General features: G+C 53.1%; 1 protein-coding gene across 5 annotated transcripts in view; it reads right to left on the minus strand.

Moving 5' to 3' along the window:
• Positions 1-3738: 3738 nt before the first annotated feature.
• The window catches only part of EPHB2 (EPH receptor B2), a 130821-nt gene continuing 111621 nt past the window's right edge, over positions 3739-22938 (minus strand). For 2 of the 5 annotated variants that reach the window (XM_040084400.1, XM_040084404.2), the window contains exons 7-16: positions 20303-20465; positions 19142-19250; positions 18893-19008; positions 16731-16853; positions 16141-16388; positions 15347-15562; positions 11918-12067; positions 7965-8158; positions 6996-7151; positions 3739-4049 (exon numbers count right to left, since the gene is read on the minus strand). In XM_040084400.1, coding sequence (XP_039940334.1) covers positions 3941-4049; positions 6996-7151; positions 7965-8158; positions 11918-12067; positions 15347-15562; positions 16141-16388; positions 16731-16853; positions 18893-19008; positions 19142-19250; positions 20303-20465 — 1584 coding nt within the window. In that variant the 3' untranslated portion in view covers positions 3739-3940. The remainder of the gene's footprint in view (positions 4050-6995; positions 7152-7964; positions 8159-11917; positions 12068-15346; positions 15563-16140; positions 16389-16730; positions 16854-18892; positions 19009-19141; positions 19251-20302; positions 20466-22938) is intronic. The other 3 variants (XM_040084403.2, XM_040084401.2, XM_040084402.2) reach the window with 3 other exon arrangements.

Here is a 22938-nt window from a genome sequence, read left to right on the forward strand (position 1 = left end):
GTGGCACTGGGACCTGTCCTTCACAGTGCGCTGGGTCTAGCAGGTAGATGTGTCTGAAGCAGCCAGCGAGGAGATTCAGTGCATTGAGACAAAACGTCTCCAAATGAAGAAGACCTGAAGTGCCCTTCCAAGGCCTGGGTGGCTCTGGAGGGATGCTGCCTGGGCATTGCTCCTCCTTAGTGTCTGCAGGAATGCAGGGGGTGGCAGAGAACAGTCGGGAATTGTCTGGGGAGGACAAGTGAGGGGCATCATGCGCTCCTTCCACATGGCTGCCCCACGGGAATCTGCTGGTGAGTTTTGTAGGCAGAGTTCTCCTGGCAGAGCTCTGGGGCACGAGGTCGCTGCTGGCTGTGGCTGGACAGTTGGCACAGCACCGTGCTGCCCTCACCCTGCACTGCCACCAGACAGCCTCACACGCCTCTGGGACAGTGACAACTGCTCCTTGTCTAAGCACAGCCACCACCATGGCCTTTGGGACAGTGACAACTGCTCCTTGTCTTATCACAGCCACCACCATGGCCTTTGGGACACAGTGACAGCTTCTCCTGGTCAAAGCACAGCCACCACCATGGCCTTTGGGACAGTGACAGCTTCTCCTGCTCAAAGCACAGCCACCACCATGGCCTTTGGGACACAGTGACAACTGCTCCTGGTCAAAGCACAGCCACCACCATGGCCTTTGGGACATGGTGATAGCTTCTCCTGGTCAAAGCACAGCCACCACCATGGCCTTTGGGACACAGTGACAACTGCTCCTGGTCAAAGCACAGCCACCACCACAGCCTTTGGGACATGGTGATAGCTTCTCCTGGTCAAAGCACAGCCACCACCATGGCCTTTGGGACAGTGACAACTGCTCCTTGTCAAAGCACAGCCACCACCATGGCCTTTGGGACAGTGACAACTGCTCCTGCTCAAAGCACAGCCACCACCACAGCCTTTGGGACATGGTGATAGCTTCTCCTGGTCAAAGCACAGCCACCACCATGGCCTTTGGGACACGGTGATAGCTTCTCCTGGTCAAAGCACAGCCACCACCACGACCTTTGGGACACGGTGACAGCTTCTCCTGGTCAAAGCACAGCCACCACGATGTGGCACCAGGAGGCTCCCACACCACACTGGCACTGGACACACCCAGGAGCTGCCCGCTCCCCTGCGTGCCCTCTGCAAACACTTCCCGTGGTTTAGTCAGCTCCGGTGATTTCTGATGTCCTTCCAGAGCTGAGCCCACCACCTGACCAGGAGCAAGCGCTTTGTGGATGCAAAGGCATTGCAAGTGTCCCTTTGGGCACACAGGCTGAACCAGGCTGGATTTAGGGCAGAGCTGACCCGTCCAGGTACCACCTGCACACCCCACGCCTACAGCCCCTCGCTCCACACCCCTCTGTGCCACCTGCCAGCCGTGCAGGGGCATGCCGGGGCTGTCACAGGGATGCCCCGTGGGCACTGAGCTCAGGACAGGACCCTGGCACCCAGCACACACCTCCTGCCGTGTTCATCGCTACAGGCACGCCCGGAGCTGCAAACCCAGGGCTGGGCTGGATGCAAGCACAAACACAACACGTCACCGGAGATTTTGGATGAACAGGGGCTGGAAGGACAATTCCTCCACTGAAAGCCCCTGCTGTTGGAGCACCAAACCCTGGGACAGAGCAAGAGCTCAGGAGAGGAGAAATCTCACTTGTAGGGACTGCTCTGATGCCACTTGCAGGGCTTTGTTGTTGGATCTGGTCTGGCAGTAGAAAATGCTAGAAGTATTTAATAAATGGCCTCATATTTTACAAGCAGTCTGGGGAGATGATGTCTGGCCACAGAGGTCTAGACAGCTTGGGATTTTCATCCACAGCAGACACACTTCCTCTTGGATTCAGCTCCTGGAAAATACAGCCAGGCAGCTCCCACTGAACGTGCCTTCAACACTCCTCGCTGCCAAAAACGGAGGAGGAACCCAGGAATGACACAGCAATGGCAGACAAGGGCTTGTAAACACCAGTCCTGAGGCCATGACCAGGAGATGGGTGGGAAAATGCCATGTGTGGAATTCACATCCTTCAAAGGATGTGAAGGTGGTGCTGGGCAGGGAGAACAACCTGATTCTCATCTGCACCTCCCTCTGCTCGGCTGGTGGCATTCACACATCCCAAAGACCTGGTCAGTAACTAAAGGATTTATTTCAGTTATTTATCGCCTCACTGATTGATCATTCAGCTTCAACCGCAGCATTTTGCCTCCGGAGAGCTGGGATTGGAGTTTTTGCCGTCCTGGTTTCTCTTTGAAGTGAGGGGCTGAGCCTGAAGCTGCATCACCCCACAAAGGAACAGGGTGCCCAAGGCACAGAGCCTGGCCCTGCAGGGACCCAGCCCCACCTGGAGATAACACAACCCCTGCTCCAAAATGCTGTGCCACGAGCTCCTCTGAGAGGACCGAGCCTGCCCTGCCTTTCCCACGCACCAATCCAACACCTCCCTCGGCAGCCAGACATTTCCAAAGGGCTCCCAAGCCAGCTGTGGAGTCATCATTCCCTCACAAAACCCCTCCACCCTCCCACCTTCTCCTCCCAACCCCCCTGTGATGCTGCTCACCCCCCGAGTTGAGCTGGTGGCCGCTTCACCTTGGAAAACACCCGGAACCCCCAAGAGCCACAAACATCTGGGGTGCCACGACCAATCGGAAAGAACAAATAAGCAAACGGGAGGAAATGTGCATATAAAAAACCTTTTTCTCCTGGCATATGGTCAGTAAGCTGCAATTTTTTCCTTCCACAGGGAAGGGATTTAAGTTCTTGGATGATATGATGCTTGGAGATGTAATTTCTTTTTCATTAAAAAAAAAAAAACAACAAACCAAAAAAAACCAAACCCCCAACCAACCGAAAATTTCCAACCCCCAACTCACAAACTGGTGTTAACAAAACAACGCAAAAGGACAAATCTCCCGACAATGACAACCAAAAAATAAAGGTACACGTCAGCATTTGTAATCAAAAACTACTACATACTGTACTTGGGAAGTCTTCTGGGAAAAGATCATTGGCATCTAGAAAGGATATCACTAAAAGTCTTGAGCAATGATATGTATGAGACACGATGCCATTGGAGGGCGGACGGACGGACCCTTAGGAAAATGTCATTCACAAAACTGTTCCGTGACAAGAGAAAATAAGAGATGTAAAAAGGATTGGTTCTCCCCATCCCCACCCACCCCAGGCGTTACAGATTCCTTCTCATTTGTCGGAAACAGCCTCCTCTAGTCTTAGTTTATTTGTTGTGTTTTTGTTTTTGTTTTTGTTTTTTTTTTTTAAAAAAAAAGTCTTCAGCTTTTGAAGAAGTCCATCAGTTTCTGCGATGCACTTGGTTCCACAGCACCAAAGAGCTTCAGCTCTCCCCTTTTGATCTCCTCACAGGGGCTCTGGGGGAGGGCCTGGCTCCCGGCGTCCCCAGAGCCCACGGGAGGAAGAGATGTGCTTCTCGTGGCCTTTCCTTGCATTCCTCTTCCTGGAGAAGTCCCACTGCTCCAGCGGCGCCTGGGTCCAGCTGCAGCAGCCTTGTGCAAGAGGAAACATGAAGCTGCTCTTTTCTCTTCCTTTGGAGACTCCCATTGGTCTTGGAGCCCTTTTCAAGAATGCAATTGCTTTATTATTATTTAAAAATATTTTGTAGTTCGTTCATTTTGTTTTGTTTTGTTTTCAAAATAGTTGTCCTTTTTTTTTTTTTTTTTTTTTTTTTTTTTTTCTTGTTCCCTTTTTTCCATTGCTTAAATTCTAGAAGCTCTTGGCGACTTCTCATTGTTGAGGACAGGGTGTTCCCTCCTGCTGCCTGATCCTCGGAGCAGCTGCCTGTCTCTGGTCCATGCAGAACACTCAGGAACTGGAGCTTGGACAAACAGGGGCAAAGGGGAGCAGGGCCTCGAGGAGGAGGAGTGGGAGGACAGGCAGCTATCAAACCTCCACAGACTGGATTTGGTTCATCTGTGCTCTCATCACCTGGATACTGTTCAGAATTTTCTTCTGGTGTCCTGCTAAAGTGACCCCGACTCGCAGAATGTCCCTTTGGGAGGAAAGGAAACAAACACAAATATCAGGAGATGTTTTCTCACAGCGGAACAAAGATCATAGGCGGTATTTAAAATTATCTTTAAGGTCCCCTTTCAACCCAAACCTTTCTGTGATTCCCTGATTCTATGAGTCCATGAGAAAGGTATGTAGGGAGCTGAAGTATCCATAGATTTCTTCCATGAATGCAACAAACAGATGCAAACCCTGTGAAACCTCTACTCTTTCACTTTTTCTTGCTTATTGCCCAATTTTTGCACTTTCTACCTACCTGCAGCACCCTCAGAGTCCTGAATCCCAACAGAGAGTGTGAAACCAAATGCCACAGGCTCTGCTCTCGACTTGTGAGTCAATTTGTATTAAATTTTTTTACCCTTGTACCATTTTGAATTTTGAATCTTTTTTCATTTTGTGACACACTAACCCATTTTTCCTACCCCTGGAGGCGCAGGACAAGGATGCCCTGCCTCTCATCTGCCTCTCATCTGTGTAGATCTGACCCCCACGTGCAGATGATGCTGTTCTTGATGCTTTTCCTTTGAACTGATAAGACCAAGAAGTGATCAGTTTTTGCACTTATCCTTTTGTTAAATCACGGCAATCTCATTTTTTGGACAGCTTCCATTTTTTATAGATTTAGACATCTGAGAGAAATAAAAGTCATGCCAAGAGCATGAGTGTGGCTCTAAATTAGTCCAATCCGTGTCTCCAGCTGAGTTTGCTCTCATGTCCCCCTTGGTGAATAAACCTCAGTCATGAAATCTTCAGATCTTCTTCTTCCCGTCAGAGGCTGGGAAGCCAACCTGACCCAAACCTGGCGTGAAGGAATTTCAGATGCCCTTTGTCCTGGAGTGTTAGGAACAGATGCTTAAGGGGAAGAGCAGCAAAACCTTTGCCATGTTTAGAGTGGAGGTTATTGGGCAAAGAAGGGCAAAGAGAAGCTCCAAAGGGTGGAAAAAATTCTTCACTCGTGTCTGTAAACCAGAGTAAGGACTGTGGCTCTGCACAATCCTGTGATTCCGAGCCTTTTGCCCCAGACATTAAATATTTGACTGGATATTGGGAAGGAATTCTTGGCTGGGAAGGTGGGAAGGCCCTGGCACAGGGTGCCCAGAGAAGCTGTGGCTGCCCCTTCCCTGGAAGTGTTCAAGGCCAGGTTGGATGGGGCTTGGAGAAAGATGGGATAATGGAAGGTGTCTTAAAGCCCATGGCTTTAAGATGAGCTTTAAGGTCCCTTTCAACTCAAATGGGTCTGTGATTCTTGAAAGAGAATTCGGTGTCTCAGGTGTCCCAGGCTGCAGACAAACAGTGAGAACCCTTTCCAGCAGGTCTGTGTTGAGACCATGTGGATTTGGATTTTTTCAGGAAACATTCACACTTTGCTGGCTCTCCAAATCTGGATGAACCAGCAGCTCCACTGACATTCCTACCAACCTCTGCAAAGGCCGCTGAACATCAGGGAGTGGTGTCAAGTCCTGTTACACCACAATTTTCCAAGGAAAAAGGACTTGGGCTGTCCTCTCTATTGTACATCCAGCCAAGCAGGGGAGGAATGTGGAATGGAAGTCTGGCAAAACTGGTGCTTGGAATTGTGGTGAAGGCTCTTGGAGAGGACTTGAAGGACACGGTGAGGGACTGGGATAAGTGGCATTTAAGGGACACTGAGGATGTCTGTGAAAGAACAGCCAGCATCAGCTGGATTGTCTGCATCCTGCTTGCTGTCAGATACTGCAAACAGCAGAACCCAGGCAGGGTTGTGGTCTGATACCTCTCTTTGGTCAAAGTTCTTCCCTACCCTTCAGATTTCATGGACTCTCTCTCTTTCTGTTGTATAAACACAGCCAATACTGTGCCAAAATCATCCCCAGCGCCTTGGGATTGCAACACAGAAGTCCCAAAACAGTCAGAACTGCCATGGGAACCTCCCAGCAGCCAATAAGAACAAAAAAACCAGAGGTCACAGTGGCTGTTTGAGTGAATGGATTCTGACTCACTGGTAGATTTAAGATCTGGATTTAAGCACCAAATCCAAAAACCCCCCCGGCCACCAGGCTCAGAGACACTGCAGCCCTTACAGATGGCTCTAATGCTTGGCCCTTTCTGAGGATTTTTATGGATACCTGCAGCCAGCCACAAATCTTTCAGCAGAGGCACCAAAGTCCCAGCCAGCCCCAAGGGATTTCAAACCCCACCAAAAGGGAAATTTCAGCGCCTGAATTCTCTGCAGAACTTGCCAAGAATTTGTCACTGCAGGATGATTTTTGTAGATGCAGGACATTTTTAGTGGATGCAGCACAAACTTGAAACCACCCCCCACAAGGGGATCTTATCGAGGTGTGTGAGGCTGGAGCCAGGCTCTGCTTGATGTGGCAGAGCAACAGGATGAGAGGCAATGGGAAGAATTCAATGCCCAGAAAGATCCACCTGAACATGAGGAAGAAGTTCTTCGCTGTGTGGGTGGAACAGGCTTCCCAGAGAGGGTGTGGAATCTCCTTCCACAGACATAACCCTGAGTGAGGAGCTCTAGAAGACCTCCGGTCCTTTTCAACTGTAACCACTCTGCGATTCTGCCTTTCTCAGGCAGAACTTTGCACCGTGTTTGTCTCCATCAGTACATCAGCCATCCAAGAGGACTGCAGAGTTCAGAAGTGCTCTGGAGAATTGTCTGATGCCAGCCTGGAATCTCTGCTTGTTCCATGTGGCGGTTTGGACACCCTTGTCTGGGGTGCTCATTTTCACAGAGCGGTAGTGGGGAGAGGAATTCTGCAGGTGCAGAGTGACAGACACATGGTCTGGAGACCGAACAGATTAGAAGTGGCTCCTCAAAGTAACAATCCTATAAAACTGCATCATATGAAAATAAAATCTAATTCAATACCACTTGTGGCAAAACTGCTGGGATTTTCCCTCGTGCTTTGGGGTTCAAAGCCTGGGCACTTACTCTACAGTCATCTGAGATACTACATCAAAGGTGGTGAAACCAGCACTGGCAAAGCTCTCCTTGTACTGGCTCATCTTGATGGCATCCAGCCACTCATCCACAGTGTTGAAGCTGGTGTAATCTGGGATTGTGCGGTCAAGGAGGGGGAGGTTCATCCTGAAACACACAAATGGGAAATGACAGACCAAGAGCTGCAGTCACGACCCTTCCTGCACCTTCCAGCAGCTGGAGGCACTGGATCAGCACCTGTCACAGTGCAGGCACGGCCCTGTATCGTGGGATTCCACCCAGAAATCACCGTTCTGCCAAGGGAAGCACTGTGCAGAGCATCAGGGAAGCCCTTCTGCATCAGTTCATGCAGGAGAGGCAGGAGCCATCAGAGACGATGGGATGCAGCTTTAAACCCTGGCTGCACATGGGGAGAAAGCTCATTCTCATACAGAGCAGTGCTTCCCACAAGCTGGTGCAATCCACCAGGGAAAGCCCTGGAAAGCTCCACCCTGCCTCAGGGGGCTTCATCTGCTTGCATGCAGTGGGACTGGAATTCCAGAACAATCCCAGTGCCCCAGCATCCCCATGTGCACGAAACCAAGGGGCTCCTCCAAGTGCAGGGTGCACTGCCCAAGAGCTACCTGTGCTCACCAGCGCTGCCCAAGGAGAGGGACCTTGACATCTGTATCCCTTCTCTGTGGATGTCCCAAGCCTGGAAGTGTCCAAGGCCAGCTTGGAGCAACCTGGGACAGTGGAAGGTGTCCCTGCCCATGGCAGGGGGTGGGATGAGATGGGCTTTAAAGTCTCTTCCACCCCAGTTTGTGATTCTGTAATTTAATACTCTCCCTGCAAAGGATCAAACACAGGCCAAGCTCTAAAGCAGCTCCTGAGAGGTGCAGGGACAGTGCCACCAGGACCCAGGGGACACCAGCTGTGTTCAGAGGAGCCAAAGGACAAGAGGACGTCAGGGACATATACCCAGAGGAGAGAGGTGCCATGGCTTTCAGGCTGTTCGGATTTCGGATCATTTTATCCAAGGTGTTGACGATTTGTCCAAATTTGGGCCTGTGGTTTCGATCCTTCTGCCAACAGTCGAGCATCAGCTGGTGAAGGGCATTCGGGCAGTCCATGGGCGGTGGCAGCCGATAGTCCTGCTCGATGGCATTTATCACCTGCAGGAAGAGAAAGAGGCATCAGCACAGCTCTGATAAAACCTATTTAATTCATAATGTGCCTTTTCTTGGATTCTGAGGGTGAATGACACGACTGATCCTGCGGCCTGTACTCACTGCCACCTTCCCATCTCACACTGTAGGTTTTAGCCCTCAGCAGGTCAGGTGAGGTGTGAGGTGGGAGGTGGGAGGTGACACCAGCTTTGCTCAGCCTGGCTGGCTGATTGTCATGAGCAGAAACCTGATCTGGGGAAAGGAGCATCCCTGCTGCCCTGTCAGGACGTGTGATCCCACAGCTCCAGGCAGGGCAGGCGGAGAGGAGGGACCGTGCCTCCCTTGGACACGGCACAACAGCTTGCTGGGAAAGCATCCCCACCCAGGGAATGAGGGTGAGTTACAGACAGGGAATCTGTCCCTGTGTTTTCCATCCTCCAGTGGCGTTCTGTGCTCCTGACACAAACCAGCTCATGCCGTGGCCTGGGTGTGCTCAGTCAGTACAAACAGCTGGATCTTCCTGCAGGCCTGTGCAAGTGCAAAACACCGTGGGGAGGATCAGACCCCAGTCAGCAGAGCCAGGCCCGGGAGGACTTGGCTGCAGTGTGCACAGAAGAGCTGCAGCACACCCTGCCAAAGCCATTGCAGCTCCAGGCTCATCCCAAAAGGCTTTGGTCTCTCCTTACTGCTCCACACAATCCGGGAAAATGTCTGGTCTTGCAATGTCCACTGAAATGAGGGCTGGAGGATCTTCTTGGAGGGGAACTCCACCTCCCTGCCACCTGCAGCCCTCCATCCTCCCCTGGGTGACAAACAAGGATGAAGCTGCTCCACTTCTTCCAGGAACATCTGTTCCTCTGACAGAGGCATGTACAGGCAGGACTCTCCTGCCTCCTTGGCCATGCACAGCACAGCACTGGAGGACGAGCAGAAGGAGTCTTGAACACCAGAGATGGGCTCATGCATCCAAAACCAAAACTGAGGATACTGCAGAAGTCAGGAGCAGATCTTGAAATGACCAACTCTCCATGGGAAAAATGGGAAAGGGAAGGAAGAGTGACAGAACCTCCCTCAGGGATCCTGAGGAAGAACCTCAGTGCCTCTGGCTATTCTCACCATGGGATCAAGGCTGCCATGGCTTTGTCCAGCCATGTCTTGCACAATTCCAAGGACTGAGATCTTCCTGGATTCCCTGGTGGGATACCCTGGGGCTGTGCCCCCATCCCAGGGAAGTCTAAACATACTTATGGTGGTGGACATATTGTTGAGAAGGTAGAGCACACAGAGAAAATGAAGGACACTGGGAATGGGAATGGGACAGAAGCAGGGAAGGGCTGATGGCTGATCCATGCTAAACAATGCAGAGTGTGGGGTGGGGCATCCGGCAGGGTTTGAGATGGTCTGTGGCTCCAGGCAGGGAATGGATTGGGCAGTGCTGCAGGCACTGCTGTGTGTGGCCAAGGTGCTGGGCAGGCTGTCCTGAGACACAGGGCTGGCACTGCTGCTGCCAAAATCTGCCAGATGGAAGAGTCCTCCCCCAGCTCTGCTGCCCCCCTGCCCACGGGGCCAGTGTAGGTCTGACCAGAGGTATCTCCTCCTCCAACCACTGACAGGAGGCTGGAGCCAGGGAGGGTTGGTCGCTCCTCCAAGGTAACAAGTGGCAGGACTAAAGTGAATGGCCTCAAGTTGCACCAGGGAAAGTTTAGATCAGACGGCAGGGAAAAAATTCTTCATGGAAAGGGTTGTCAAGCATTGAAACAGGCTGTGCAGGGAAGTGGTGGAGTCACCATCCCTGGAAGGCTTCAAAAGGTGTGGGGTTGTGACACCTGGGGACATGTTTAGTGTGAACGTGGCAGCGCTGCGTTGATGGTTGGACTCAACAGAGCCTTTTCCAACCTCAAGGATTCCATGGCTACTGATGCACTGTGTGCAGCTCAGGGATCCTCCCAAAGGGTGCTGAGCCCCCTCCCAGCTCCCTGGGTGTCAGATCTGCCCAGGGCAGTGTCAGGAGAGCTGCAGGGTGGGCACCAGCACCACACAAGCACCAAGCACTCGTCTCTGTTTGCCAGCGAGCCCCGCTGCCATCAGCCACATCCCAGGAGCAGCCCCGGCTCTCTCCGTGTCCCCTCCCAGCAGCCGCCCCAGGCGCTCACACCCCAGGGTCAGGAGGGTAATCTGCCCTCAATATCCGCCACGCTCCTCCACAGCAGGACCAGCTGCGCTTAAGTGCTGACAGCTTCTGGGGCACGGTGTCCTGCGGCACGGCAAGGGCTGGGGACAGCGGGAGGTGCCAGGGGACAGGCACAGCTCTGCCAGCCCCGGCACGGCAATCGGCGCTGCCGCAGCACGGCGCCTGCGGCGGGGAAACAGCCAGGGAAGAGCTCCAGGAGAAGGACAAAGGATGGGGAAGGTACAGGAACAGCCGGTGCAGGACGTGCTTGGAACTGAGGTGACAATGATGGCTTAGCAGGAAGGGAGTTGTCCTTGCTGAGAAAGGCAGATCCCCAAGGCCCGTCCTTGTGCCTCCGAAAACTGACGAAAACATTTTCATGGTGTGGCAGAGGCTGGGGCAAGGCTGTGAACATCCACCTGCTCCAGGCTTAGGAATTCGTGTTAACAAATTTCCCCCCAGGCATTAGGGAGGAAATAGTCCCACTCTGGAAAAACCTGATGTGGCACGGATGGAGATCTATTGAGGTGGAGAAGGTCTGACCTGCCATGGGGACAGCAGTCAGGTGGGAGCTTGGCTCTCACTCCCTCCCTTTAAGGCGAGGCCTTAGGAGCCCACAGGAGGTGGAGATAGAAGTGCATGTCTGAAGGCTCCCAAGGGATTCCCCAGAGGCTGCTCTGAGACATGCTGGAAGCCAGGATGAGCTTTCTGTGTCCCCATGGTCCACCCAGGACTTTGGCGTTACATCCTGAGTATTCATGAGGTGAGGAAGGGCAGCTGTTGTGAGAGACAGAGTTTAAAGAGCCCTTCTGACACACACATGCAGGTGCAGCATCCTCACAGCACCCACCGCCACCGGCCAGGTGGGCTTTGAGCCCCAGGTACCACAGCAAGAGCAGCAGGGGGAATGGAAATGGCACTGCTGTGCTGAGGGCAGGGACTGCAGCCAGGGGCCATCCTTGCAGGGAACTGCTGGATCCCCGGGAGCAAGGAGTGCATGTGACTGACCAGAATTAGAGCAGAGGAATGAAATATTTAAAATTGAGCATGTTCTGAAGCACCTTGTGGTTTTGGTTTCTAGCTGTGTGCTTGGCTTCTTACACACCACAGTCCAAGCTTCTCATGGGAGATTTAATGACCACCTAGCACAAGATGTCCTTGACCATGGCAGAGGGTTGGAATGAGATGATCTTTAAAGGTCTCTTCCAACCCAATCCATTGTGTGGCTTTGTAACAAGCTTTCCTGGAGTGTCTGTGATGCCAGCAGACGAAGCTCTGCTGCTGAGGCTCTCAGCTCAGGGACATCTCCTTTTCCACCCACCGGCTCCTTCCCCTTCTGGGCACCTGCCAACACCCCTGGGCCGCTCCCCTTAACCCTGTGCAGTGCGTGCTGTGCCCCCAATCTCTGCCACAGCAGCACTATGGGGCCAGAATAAATCCCCAAATTATTCCCATTATTCCTTCCAAAGGTGTTGACCTTGGACACATCTGCCACAACACAGAAGGCTCCGGACATGCCACAGGCTGTGGCCAGGCTGTGGCCTTGCAATGCTCCCCGTTGCAGCGGTTCTGCCCCCGGCTTCCCAAGAACTCACGTCCTGGTTGGTCATGTCCCAGTAGGGCCGCTCTCCGTAGGACATCACCTCCCACATGACAATGCCATAGCTCCACACGTCGCTGGCCGAGGTGAACTTCCGATACTGAATGGCCTCAGGCGCCGTCCATCGGATCGGGATCTTCCCCCCCTGCAGGGTCACAACGGGGGGTGGTAACAGAGAGAGCAGGAGCAACTGGAAAATTGCAGCCTCCACAATATTTGCCTGTGATATTCTGGTAAAATCCCAGGAGGAAGGGAGCACAGGACAGTCTGTCCCCCAGGGTGGATGTGGATTGTCCAGCCACGCTGGAAGCCTCCAGTGATGATGATTCTCCCCATCTGGTGACCTGTCCCAACACCCTCCTGAGGAAGGAGCTTTTCCTGTTGTTCAGCTTGGACCTCCCCAGCCATGCTTTTGTCTATGACCCCTTATTGTATCATCTGGTGCCACTGCAAAGAGTTTGGCTCTGTCTCTTTGTTGCTGCCCTGAAGGTCACTTAGAGGTGTCCCTGCAGCCTCCTCTTCATCCCTTAACCAAGGCCAGCTCCTTCCCCCTGCCTCCTGCTCCGGTGATCCTCAGCATGGCAAAAAGCCCACGGTGCTGAGAGGGTCTTTGGTGGAAAGTGAAGGGCCAGGAATGTAAAAAAACCCAAACTGATCTCACTCCATCCTTTTGCTGTCACCTGGCTACCTCCAGAGCAGAATAAAGGGAATTAGAACAACTTCCTCTTCAGCCTTCTACAGCTTCCACTCTTTGAAGTCAGCAATACACCATTTCTGGGCTGAGTCCTGGTGTCCCAGTCTATCTGTGGATCTACACCTGATCCAGCAGGTTCTGATCCTCCAGAATGGGATGGGGGGTCACTGGTGGGAAATGGGATGGACTGGGTGGGCACTGGGGTCTGTGTCACCCAGCTCCGGAGAAATCAGGAGTCTCCACTCCCACTGAGGAGTTAAGCACGGGAGTGGCACACACGAATGGGGACACAGGGATTGAAGGCTCTGCTTTAGCCCTTCCTGCCTCCTGATTTTCTACTAGGTGCTTTGGACTTGAGCCATTCACTCAAGGGACCTTCTGAAGGGAAAATCCTCCCCTGTGCTGAAAACATGATCTGTGCTTTGCGGCTGTGAGAAGATGAAAAAACGTTATATTTTGTCAATGAACAACAGCCGTGTCTTATTAAGGGTCTCCCAGGACTTCACAGTACTCAGCCCCAGTACATACCAGAATAATGAAAAAAGATAATGTTCCTTAATCTTCTCGCAGCCACAAACCTCAGACAAAATATTACGTTTTCCACAAGGAGGAAAGACGAAGCAACCCATACCAAGCAGGATGTCCTCTCCATCAGGAAGACTCCTGACAGAACTCCCGGCAAGCAGTGGATTTTAAAAATGGCTAAAAAGAAGTCCTAGAGTAGAAATTATGACTTTGGAGGATTCTTGTGGGAACTCACTTCAGTGAGACCTCCTGTCTCTGTGGGGTCTGACCTGGAGCTTCACCACTCTCAAGAATTTCCTAAGGTCCAGCATGAAACTCCCAGTCCAGAACCTGTGGCTTCTGCCACCCATGGACACAAGGTCACTGGGAGGATGACTATAAAAACCATTTTGCAGAGGAGGAGACTTCTGATACAGTAGGTGCACAAAATCTGTCATTGTGGCTAATAAATGTCCTGCTACAGTGCCCACAGTTCAAGAAGAATAAATTAGGGGTGACAAATTTATTATTAGAAAAGCTACAGGCACAAAACCTGGGATAGAGAACAGCAGTAAACACCATGTATTTAGTAAACAAAGGGAAATTTAATTGGCTGTAAGGAACACGTTGTGAAGAATAAATGTTATTAGTGCTTGTAAAAACCATTGATGGCTGTGTAAGATGGATGAGTTGATGTCTGAAGCTACACGGATGAGAATAAACCCACACATTTTTAGGTGTTTTTCAGGTATTCAGCTGCTGATAAAATTTACTAAGAGCTATGCCAGGCATCTCATCCCTGCCAGCTTCAAAAGACTCAGGAGAGGTGATTTCCTACAGGTCATGCCCCAGCTCTATCAACACTGATTTCCAAGAATTCCTGTCGTGGGCATTGATCATGAATGCGCTGTGCAGAGCATTTCTGTGTGGTATTTATGAGAACTCCTGGCTGAGCTCTCACTGAGCAAAACCAAATAATCCTCGGGTCCTGGGAAACCTCCTGCAGCCTGACACCAGCCTTGAGTTCTTGGTGGCACTTGTGTCTACGGCACCAAGGTGTTCCTGGGAAGCTCATTTTTAGGAGAGTTTTTCTGTTTAATTTGGATACTCTCTGGAAGATCAGGATCTAGTAGCTGGCACCCAGCCACACTTCCTACACTTCAGTCTGTCCTTCCTGGGGCTAAGCCAGTGAGATGATGTGAGCAAGCACAGCAGGGCAGCATGACTGGACAGTGATGGTAAAAAACCCAGACCTGCTGCCTTGGCAACAAATCTGTCAGAGCAGAGTCTCATCTCAAAGGATCCCAGGTGAATCACGCAGGGAGGGTGCAGAGCACGATCCCAGCCAGGGGCTTTTCAGGGACATGTGTGTGTTTGCAGACATGTTTGGAGGAAGGCTCAGCTATCCACAGGAATGACAGGGATTCCTGTCAAGGGAAAATTTTCTTCAGTTTATTTCATTGGTCTTCCTCATCTGGGACCTTTCCACTGCTGACAGCCTGATGAAGTTCTCCCTGCTGTGTCCTGGGGTGACTTTATGATGATGGAATCCCCAGTTGTCTGTTCTGTTATTTTGGATATTCTGTACCTTTGGGACTGGTTCTGAGGGTGCAGGGGGTAAAGAAGAAGCATGAGGTTTGTTTGCAGAAACTGCTCTGACTCCTCCACATTCTGCTCCGGGACTGTGCTGTCTGCAGCACAGACAGACAGCGGGACAGGGATCTCCTGTGCTTTTAGTTAGTTTTAGCTAGCTGAGGCAGAGAAGCTCCCTGGACTGTTTTTTCTTTTTCTTGGGACTGTTTAACCCTCCTCTGGACTGAAAATCCTGAAGAGCACTGGGAGCTCACACCTGCAGCCCACCGGAGCCCAGGATGGCATTTTCCAGTGCTGGAGCGACTGATAAGGGACTGGGAGAGCTGAGCTGCAACCCACAGCAAAGACTTCCTCAATTTTGCTATCTCTCCTCAGAGCGGTGAGAGGTTTTATTGCTTCATTCATTTTTTTTTCCTTGTGGGCACTTTGTTTGTTAATGAAACAGTTTTTTCCACTTTTCTCTGAGGAGATTTTTTCCCAGACCGGTTGCGGGAGGAGCCATTTGCGTTTGCTTCCCAGAGGGACCCCGTTCAGAGCTTTCCTCCCGAATTTTCCCTAACCCAGGAGATGCTGACAAAGGCCCTTTCCCTCTCCCACCCCTTCCTTCACCCCTGGCCGGAAGAGCAGCATTACCAGAGCACTGGTGTAGGTGGGGTCGGAGGTGTCGTCCTCCAGGAAGCGGGAGAGGCCGAAGTCGGACACCTTGCACACCAGGTTGCTGTTGACCAGGATGTTGCGGGCTGCCAGGTCCCGGTGCACGTAGTTCATGTCTGCCAGGTACTTCATGCCCGCGGCGATGCCCCGCAGCATCCCCACCAGCTGGATCACCGTGAACTGCCCGTCGTTTTGCTGAGGGACACAGGGACGGGGGTGACAGGAGCAGATTCACAGCCAGGAAAAAGCCAGGAGGTTCTTCCCACACCCGTGGCGGGATATGCCACGAGTACATTCCCTCCCAGGAGCTCACAGGGGTTGGGAGTCACCTCACACATCCCAAGGGCACCACTACAGCAGCTGCTGTCACCCCAGAATGCACCCACCCTGCACAGGAGAGCTCAGAAGGGAGAATCTATTCCTGCTTCCCTTCAACAGAGCCAATAACCCACTGCAAACCCAGAGGTGGAAGTATTTAGACAGAGCAGCTGCAGGTGGAGTCCTGCCGGGTGAAAGCTGTGGGTGTCCATGGGTCAGTGTGGATGTGCAGCTGTGGGCAGGCGGGCACGGCCTCTCGCTAGGATGAGTGGACAAACACACAGGAAATGACAGCCCTGGTGCTGTCACCCCCAGCTCTGCCCCCGAAACACAGCCCTCTGCACTATGCAGAGCTGCCCCAGTGACAGGGGACGCCAGGCAGGGAAGGGAACCTTTCCCCACATCCCCTCCGTGCTAGCACAGCCTCTAAAGCTGCACGCCCCCAGATCTCATACCCGCAGGAAGGAGTCCAGTGAGCCATTCTCCATGAACTCGGTGATGATCATGACTGGAGAGCTCTTGGTGACCACCCCCTCCAGGTGGATGACGTTGGGGTGGTCGAACTGCCCCATGATGCTGGCCTCGCTCAGGAAGTCCCGCCTCTGCTTCTCCGTGTAGCCAGACTTGAGGGTCTTGATGGCCACAAAGATCTCTCTTTTGCCTGGAAGCTTGAGATGCCCACTGCACACCTCGCCAAACTCCCCTGTGAACACAAGGCAGGGCCTGTGAGCCTCCCCCACCTCTGCTGTGCCCCCCGAGGGACCCCTGGCCCCGGCTGTGCCTGCCCTGTCCCTGGGCTGAGCACCCACCCCCTGATCCGTGCTCCCTCCCTCTTCACCCCTCCAGCTGCACTCATCTGTGAGAAGCACAGATGGCATTATATGCACATGGCAACTGATGGTCTTGCTTCTCCCTCCCTGCTCCTTCTGGTCCAGCCTGGGGCTAAGTGAGATCTTAGTGGCATCAGGCTAAATCCTCCCAAATCCTGGCACCGTGAAGGAGCCTGTGCTGCTGAGGGCCAGCCAGCCATTCCCAGGTCACCTACCTGCCCCAATCACCTGCTCAATTTTGACACAAGAGATATCGATTTCTTTTGCAAATTCCCTGACAGCCTCATTGGGGTCTTCGTAGGTGAAAGGATCGATATAGATCTTCATCCCTGGAGTCACTGCGTAAAGGTGAGGGAGAGAGTCAGACAGATGGATGCAACTGGAATGCTTGGCATCAAGGAAAAGAGAAAACTGTTTGAGTGACCGTCTTTTTACCTCAGCAAGTGGCATAATCAAGGCAGGAAGCAGACGGAGAGAAGCAGTTAGAGAAAGAACATGCAGAGCCATGATCCACAGGGCTGTTGAAGCTGATTTCAATGCATACTGACCCACAGGTCATTGGTGGGGCAGTGGGGAGCTACATTGTGAGCCTGGACTACAAACTGCAGACAGACTCCTCCGTGGGGGACCTGTGACCCCTCCAGGAGCTGTGCAAGCAGGAGGGACAGTCCAGTCTGCCCTGTTCTCCCGACTGGCACCCCTGCCCAAGGCTGGCTCCCTCTTGGGAGCCCCAAGAGAAGTAGTGGGACACACCAGGAGAATCACAAAGGACGGGTTCCTCTTGCTAGGCCCAGCAGGGGACACAGTGACACGTGTCAGAGGAAAGGCAGTGGCCAAGGGACCTGGTGAGGCTGGGGTGCTGCTGCCACATCCCAGCCACTGTACTGTGGGACAGCTCTTAGCTGTGCCTCTCTCCTTTCAATACTCATCTTCTGGCCCCTGGCTCACTCCAAAATGAGCTCTTTGGAGAGCAGAGCTCACAGCTCCCTAAACAAGGAGCCCCACACAGCACCAGACTGTGACTCCCAGCTCCGGGGTGTTGGTTGTGTTCAGGGGGTTCTGAAGGCTCAGAACAGGCTTCCTGGGCCTGCAATCACAGCAGTCACTGCTGGGGACTGAGCAGGGACTGAGCCCTGGCCAGCTGAGTTGGGTGAGGAAAGGGCTACAAGGCAGCCCAGGGTGTATCAGCTCTGCTGCACCCTGTGCCACCAGGCCTGTTCCAAACGGTGCAGGCACAGTGATTAAACCCATCCCAGCCTGGAGCTGTCACATCCCACTCCAGGCCCCGGGAGAACGTGTGAATGTGTGTTTGCAGCCCAGCCTGACAAACAACTGAGAGCTGCATTTACATAAAGTCTCCTGAAAAGTGTCATTTTTCCTGGTAAGTGATAGCGAGGCAGCCAGCGCACGCTGCTGGGGCCCAGGGCTGCAGCTCTGACTTTTGGGACATGTTTCCCAGGTAAAAGCAGGAGAAACAGTGAGTCCTGAGTGGAAACACTACTGGTGTTTTCCATGCTCTGAGCAAGGCCTGGATTTGTCCAGGAACAAGGTATTAAAAGGGCAGAAACCCTGAAGCTGCAAGTAGAACATGAGGAGAAACACAACTGAGACTGGAATAAAGCAAGATCAGAGCAACAGGTCTCTAGTGAGGGGGGAGAAATGAATTTCAGGGACATGAAGTCAGGGGTTAATCATAGAATCATGGAATGGTTTGGGGTGAAAGGAATCTTAAATGACCTCATCTCATTCCACCCCCTGCCACGGGCAGGGACACCTGCCACTATCCCAGGCTGCTCCAAGCCCTGTCCAGCCTGGCTTTGGACACTTCCAGGGATGGGGGAGGAAGGATGCACTGGGGTGAGGCAGGGTGTGCAGTGAGGCCGAGCAGGAATGCTGGGTGTGAGGGAGTGACTTGCACAGGGATGTTGGAGAGGGAGGCTACAAGAGAGGGCATGTTAGGTACGGTATTACATACTTGTATACAGATATATCTCACACCTTCTGGGAATCTGGGAGCACTGGGATGGGCTCTAGCAAAGGTCTGTGGGTTCCTGCAAGGGGACAGCACTCTGCAGGACAGGGATAGGTGAGCGAAGGGGTCTCACTGCTGCCCAGGAGATGGGCAAAGCTCAGGAGCTGGAGGAGCAAGATGTGTGAGGCGGCAGAGGGTGCAGCACAGAGCACGGTGATGCTTCAGGAGCTGCTGGCTGTCACAGAGCTCTGGAGAGAACACGCTCAGGCACCTGACAGCATGCAGGGCTGAGAGCAGGGCTGAGAGCAGGGTCTGGGGGGATCTGCAGCTGCCCTGCCCGCACGCACACACGCACGCCCCGCCCGCAGCCCTCCCCGCAAGGCCCAAGTGAGCAGGAGCACGAACCGAGCAGGGAGTGGCCCCCCAGGGCCGGGGGTGGCCCCCGGTACGTACTGTGGCCACTGGTGTAGTGCTGCAGCTTGTCCGTGTACTCCGAGTCTGCCCGCTCGAAGCCCCGTCTTCTGGAAGGGAAGGGAGAGCTGAGCACAGCATGGGCCCCTCGGGGCCGGGGCTGCGCTCGGGGGACGCCCCTGTCCCCTCCCGGTGCTGCTCCCTGTCCCCAGTGCCCTGGGGGGGTGTCTCAGCCTGCCCTACCTGCTGCACACGATGCCGATGACCACCACGGCGATGAGGAACACCAGCCCCGCCGCCGAGGAGCCGATGATGAGCGGCAGCTTCTCCTGCACGCTGGTCTGGTACTCGGCTGGCACGCGGGGAAAAGGGAACAGGTTACTGTGGCACGGGGTGTGCCGCCCCTCACAGGGCCATCAAAACCCTGAGCACGGCATGGTTCGATTCCTGGCACGGCTTTGGTCTGGGATGGCCAGGACTTCCCTCTGGCTGGGGGATGTGTCCCAGAAGGAAGGTTGGATGGAGCTGTTCCTTTTGGGAGGAAGGTTTAGTGCTGTGGATGCGTGCTGTGCCTTGTCCTTGGCCCCAGGGCCAGAAAACTGGCTTGGCCTGTTTTATTTAGCAGCACAGATTTAGAAAATGAAGACGTGGCTCTGCGTTTGTCACCGGCAGCTGTGCAGTTAGAAAACATAAATTTTGCTTCCTCTACGTCCAGCTGAGCAGACACATCCAGAAAAGCTGGGCAGAAACTGGGGCCTTCCCTGCATGGAACAAGCACCCAGGCTGTTGCAGTGCATTTCCACACTCAAACACACGTTTCCAAATAAGGAAAAGGGGTTCCAGTTTCACCCCTAACTTTTAAGGAGAAGCACCAGAACTTTCTGTGTTTCTCTCATCAGAACTGGCTCAGTGCCAGCGCAGAGGCACCTGTTGGTCCCTGTAGCTGCTCTTCTGAAGTACAGCTAGTTTCTACTGGGCAGCAAGCCAAAAGCCCTCCTAAAACATTAAGTATTTAAGAAGGAGCACAGAGGTGCTCAGGGCTTTTTGGGGTGCCTTAGCCAGGTGTAAGGGCTTCCCTGCACCCGAGCACGGCTTCTGTTTTTTTTCTGTATTGTTGGCCATTTTCTCATTTATTAAAACCTTTGCTTTACAAAACACACCTCAAGAGCTGCCTGGCAAATATTATTAAGCCATTCTGGGAGGTTGCAGGTCAGCCTTCGGGACCTGATACATCTTCATGGGGCTCATGACAGGCTGGCCTCCTATAAGACTGTATCACCAGGCTTCTCTCCAGGCCTTGAATGTGATTTGCCAACACATCCTTGAAGGGACTGACAGCAAGGGAGTCTAAATCCACATCTCTCTAGACCCTGAATCACTTTACAGAGGCGGCTGCAGACTCACCTTCAGTCATGGTCTGGAAATACATCTTGCCACTGTAGCGGCCGTACCCGGCCACGGTGCGCGCCCGCACCTGGAACACGTAGATGGTGCCAGCCTTGAGGTTCTGCACTGCCACGGTGTTGGTGGGGCTCTTCACTGTGGTTGAGTTCACCTCGCTCAGATCCTGCAGAGGAAACACGAATCCGTCATCAGAAAAATCAGTCCGGAATCAGGCGTTGCACTTCTGGAAGGAGTAAAGGCAGGAGACCAGGGTGGAGAGACCACCAAGGTGTGAGCAAACAGGTCTTTCCTCCTGGCAGAGACACAGACTCAGGGATGTCAGCAGGTTATTCACCACCTCTCAGGAAAGGCTCTAAAAAGGCAGTACCTACAAAACTCACCTTGCTTCTCCAAGCCTTGAGGTCACTGGTGATGGGAACTTCTTCCCTCTTCTGTGCCTTTCTCTTAGCCGTGTCCTCCTCCCACACCCGCTCCTGTTGTGCCTTATCCAGCCTCAGCACAGTCCATTTGCTTTTCCCCGACTCCCAGCTCCCTTTGCCTGGAGGTAAAACCCACCTGAACACTGGGTTTTGGACCTCAGGAGAAGTTTTGCTCCCAGCCCACTGCTTTTCCAGGGGCCACGGCCAAGTTTCCAAGGGTGGGGACCCCAAGAGCTTATTTCAAAGTGATAATGAGCCTATTTCCACACTTTTGTTCTGCCCCTTGTCCGCAGTTTCGTAGCTGAGGAGTGGAGCAGTCACACACTGGTGCAGGTGGCTTTGCACTTGTGTAGGTGATGGATCCATGGCTGCCCTCAGGAATTGTGCCCTTCATCCAGAGAACAGGTAGTCCCTGCCTCCCAGGGACACGGAGCCAACAGAGGAGGATGACAGAGGGTTCTGAATGCGGCCAGAGAAAGGTGGCCTGGCTGCCATGAAGTCCCAAAAGTCAGAGCAAAACAGCAATGCCAACAGCACAGTGCTTCTGGAAAACACAGAGTTCTTAGGAAAGCCCAGCTGTGAGCAAGAACCCGAGAAAAGGAGGTGCAGGCGCAGATTTTGGAATCCAGTGGCTGCGGTGATGCTGAAGGTGCTCCTCTGTCCTGGCTGCACCTCGGGTCTGGCAGGTCAGGTTGACCTGGCAGATCACCAGATGGAACAGAGGAGCGACAGCTCGAAATCCGAGCTGGCAAGTTCCCAGCGAGTCCCTGAGATCTGCTGACTTCAAGTCACTGCACAGGACCTCCCCTGCACCCTCAGCGAGCAGGGGTCACCTCGTGAGACTCTGGCAGGGACCGGCAGAAAGTGAGACACGAGGTTTGTGGAACTCCCTGAGTGTGACTGAGGGTGTGACCAGGGCACTGACCTCTGTCCCAGCTCTGACAGGACATGGGTGGCACGGAGACATTTCTGCTTTTCCCATGGGAACAGGAGGTCAGAGTGAAACTCCCAGAAAAGAGAAAGCACCTACTTCTCCTCACCAACTTCTGCAGTAGAGTGCTGATGGACAGAGGGAAATGAAGGGGCAGTCAGGCAGAAGGAAGGTTCCACAGAATCACAGAATCAGTAAGGTTAGAAAAGTCATTCAAAGTCATCAAGTCCAACCTTTGACTGCTCTCCACCTTGTCACAAGCCCAGAGCACTGAGTGCCATGTCCATTTCTTGATCATCGTCGGGGTGGGGACTCCACCACCTCCTTGGGCAGCCCCTTCCAACGAAGAAATTCCTCCAGCTCTCCAACCTGAACCTCCCCGGGCACAGCCTGAGACTACATCCTCTTGTCCTGTTGCTTTTTCCCTGGAAGAAGGGACTGACACCCACCTGTTAGGGATCTTGTGGTCATAGAATCATGGAGCAGTTTCAGTTGGAAAGGGACCTTAAAGCTCATCCAGTTCCACCCTCTGCCATGGGCAGGGACACCTTCCACTAGACCAAGTGTCCAACCTGGCCTTGGACGCTTCCAGAGATGAGGCAGCTACAGCTTCTCCGGGCAGCCTGTGCCAGGAACAACCCACACCACCCAACCTAGCCTTGAACGGAGTTAATTTCATGTCTCAAGCTGTTGGTTGTGGATGGGGGTAAGAGAGGGGCCTGGCAGGAACGCGTTTCTTCAAGTGCATGGCCAAACCCAAGGGGTGGAAATGCTGATGGCAAATCCTTCTGCAGGGAGTGCAGGGGAGCTCTGCGTTACATGGAGGAATAGGACAAGGGGGAATGGCTTCAGACTGAAGGGGAGCAGGGTTAGATGAGATATTGGGGAGAAATTTCTCTCTGTGAGGGTGATGAGGCCCTGGCACAGTGTGCCCAGAGCAGCTGTGGCTGCCCCTGGATCCCTGGCAGTGTCCCAGGCTGGATGGGGCTGGGAGCACCTGGACAGTGGAAGCTGTCCCTGACATGGCAGGAGTGGAATGAGATGGGCTTTGAGGTCCCTTCCAGCCCAACCGTCCCATGATTCTGTGAAACACCTGGGAGACCTCTACTATTAACACCATTCAGGAACACTTCTCCCTTCTAAAAACTACAATATCTGTTTTACACATCTGGACCTGGTGCTGAAGGCTCCTGGGTGTCACTGGGCTCAAGGACAGAGACACACAGACCAAGGAAAGATGAGCACACAGCAAACTCATGGCCTTTTGTCTGATCAGGCCTCAGCAC

The sequence above is a fragment of the Hirundo rustica genome, chromosome 22 (assembly GCF_015227805.2).
Source record: "Hirundo rustica isolate bHirRus1 chromosome 22, bHirRus1.pri.v3, whole genome shotgun sequence".
Taxonomy (NCBI): Eukaryota; Metazoa; Chordata; class Aves; order Passeriformes; family Hirundinidae; genus Hirundo; species Hirundo rustica.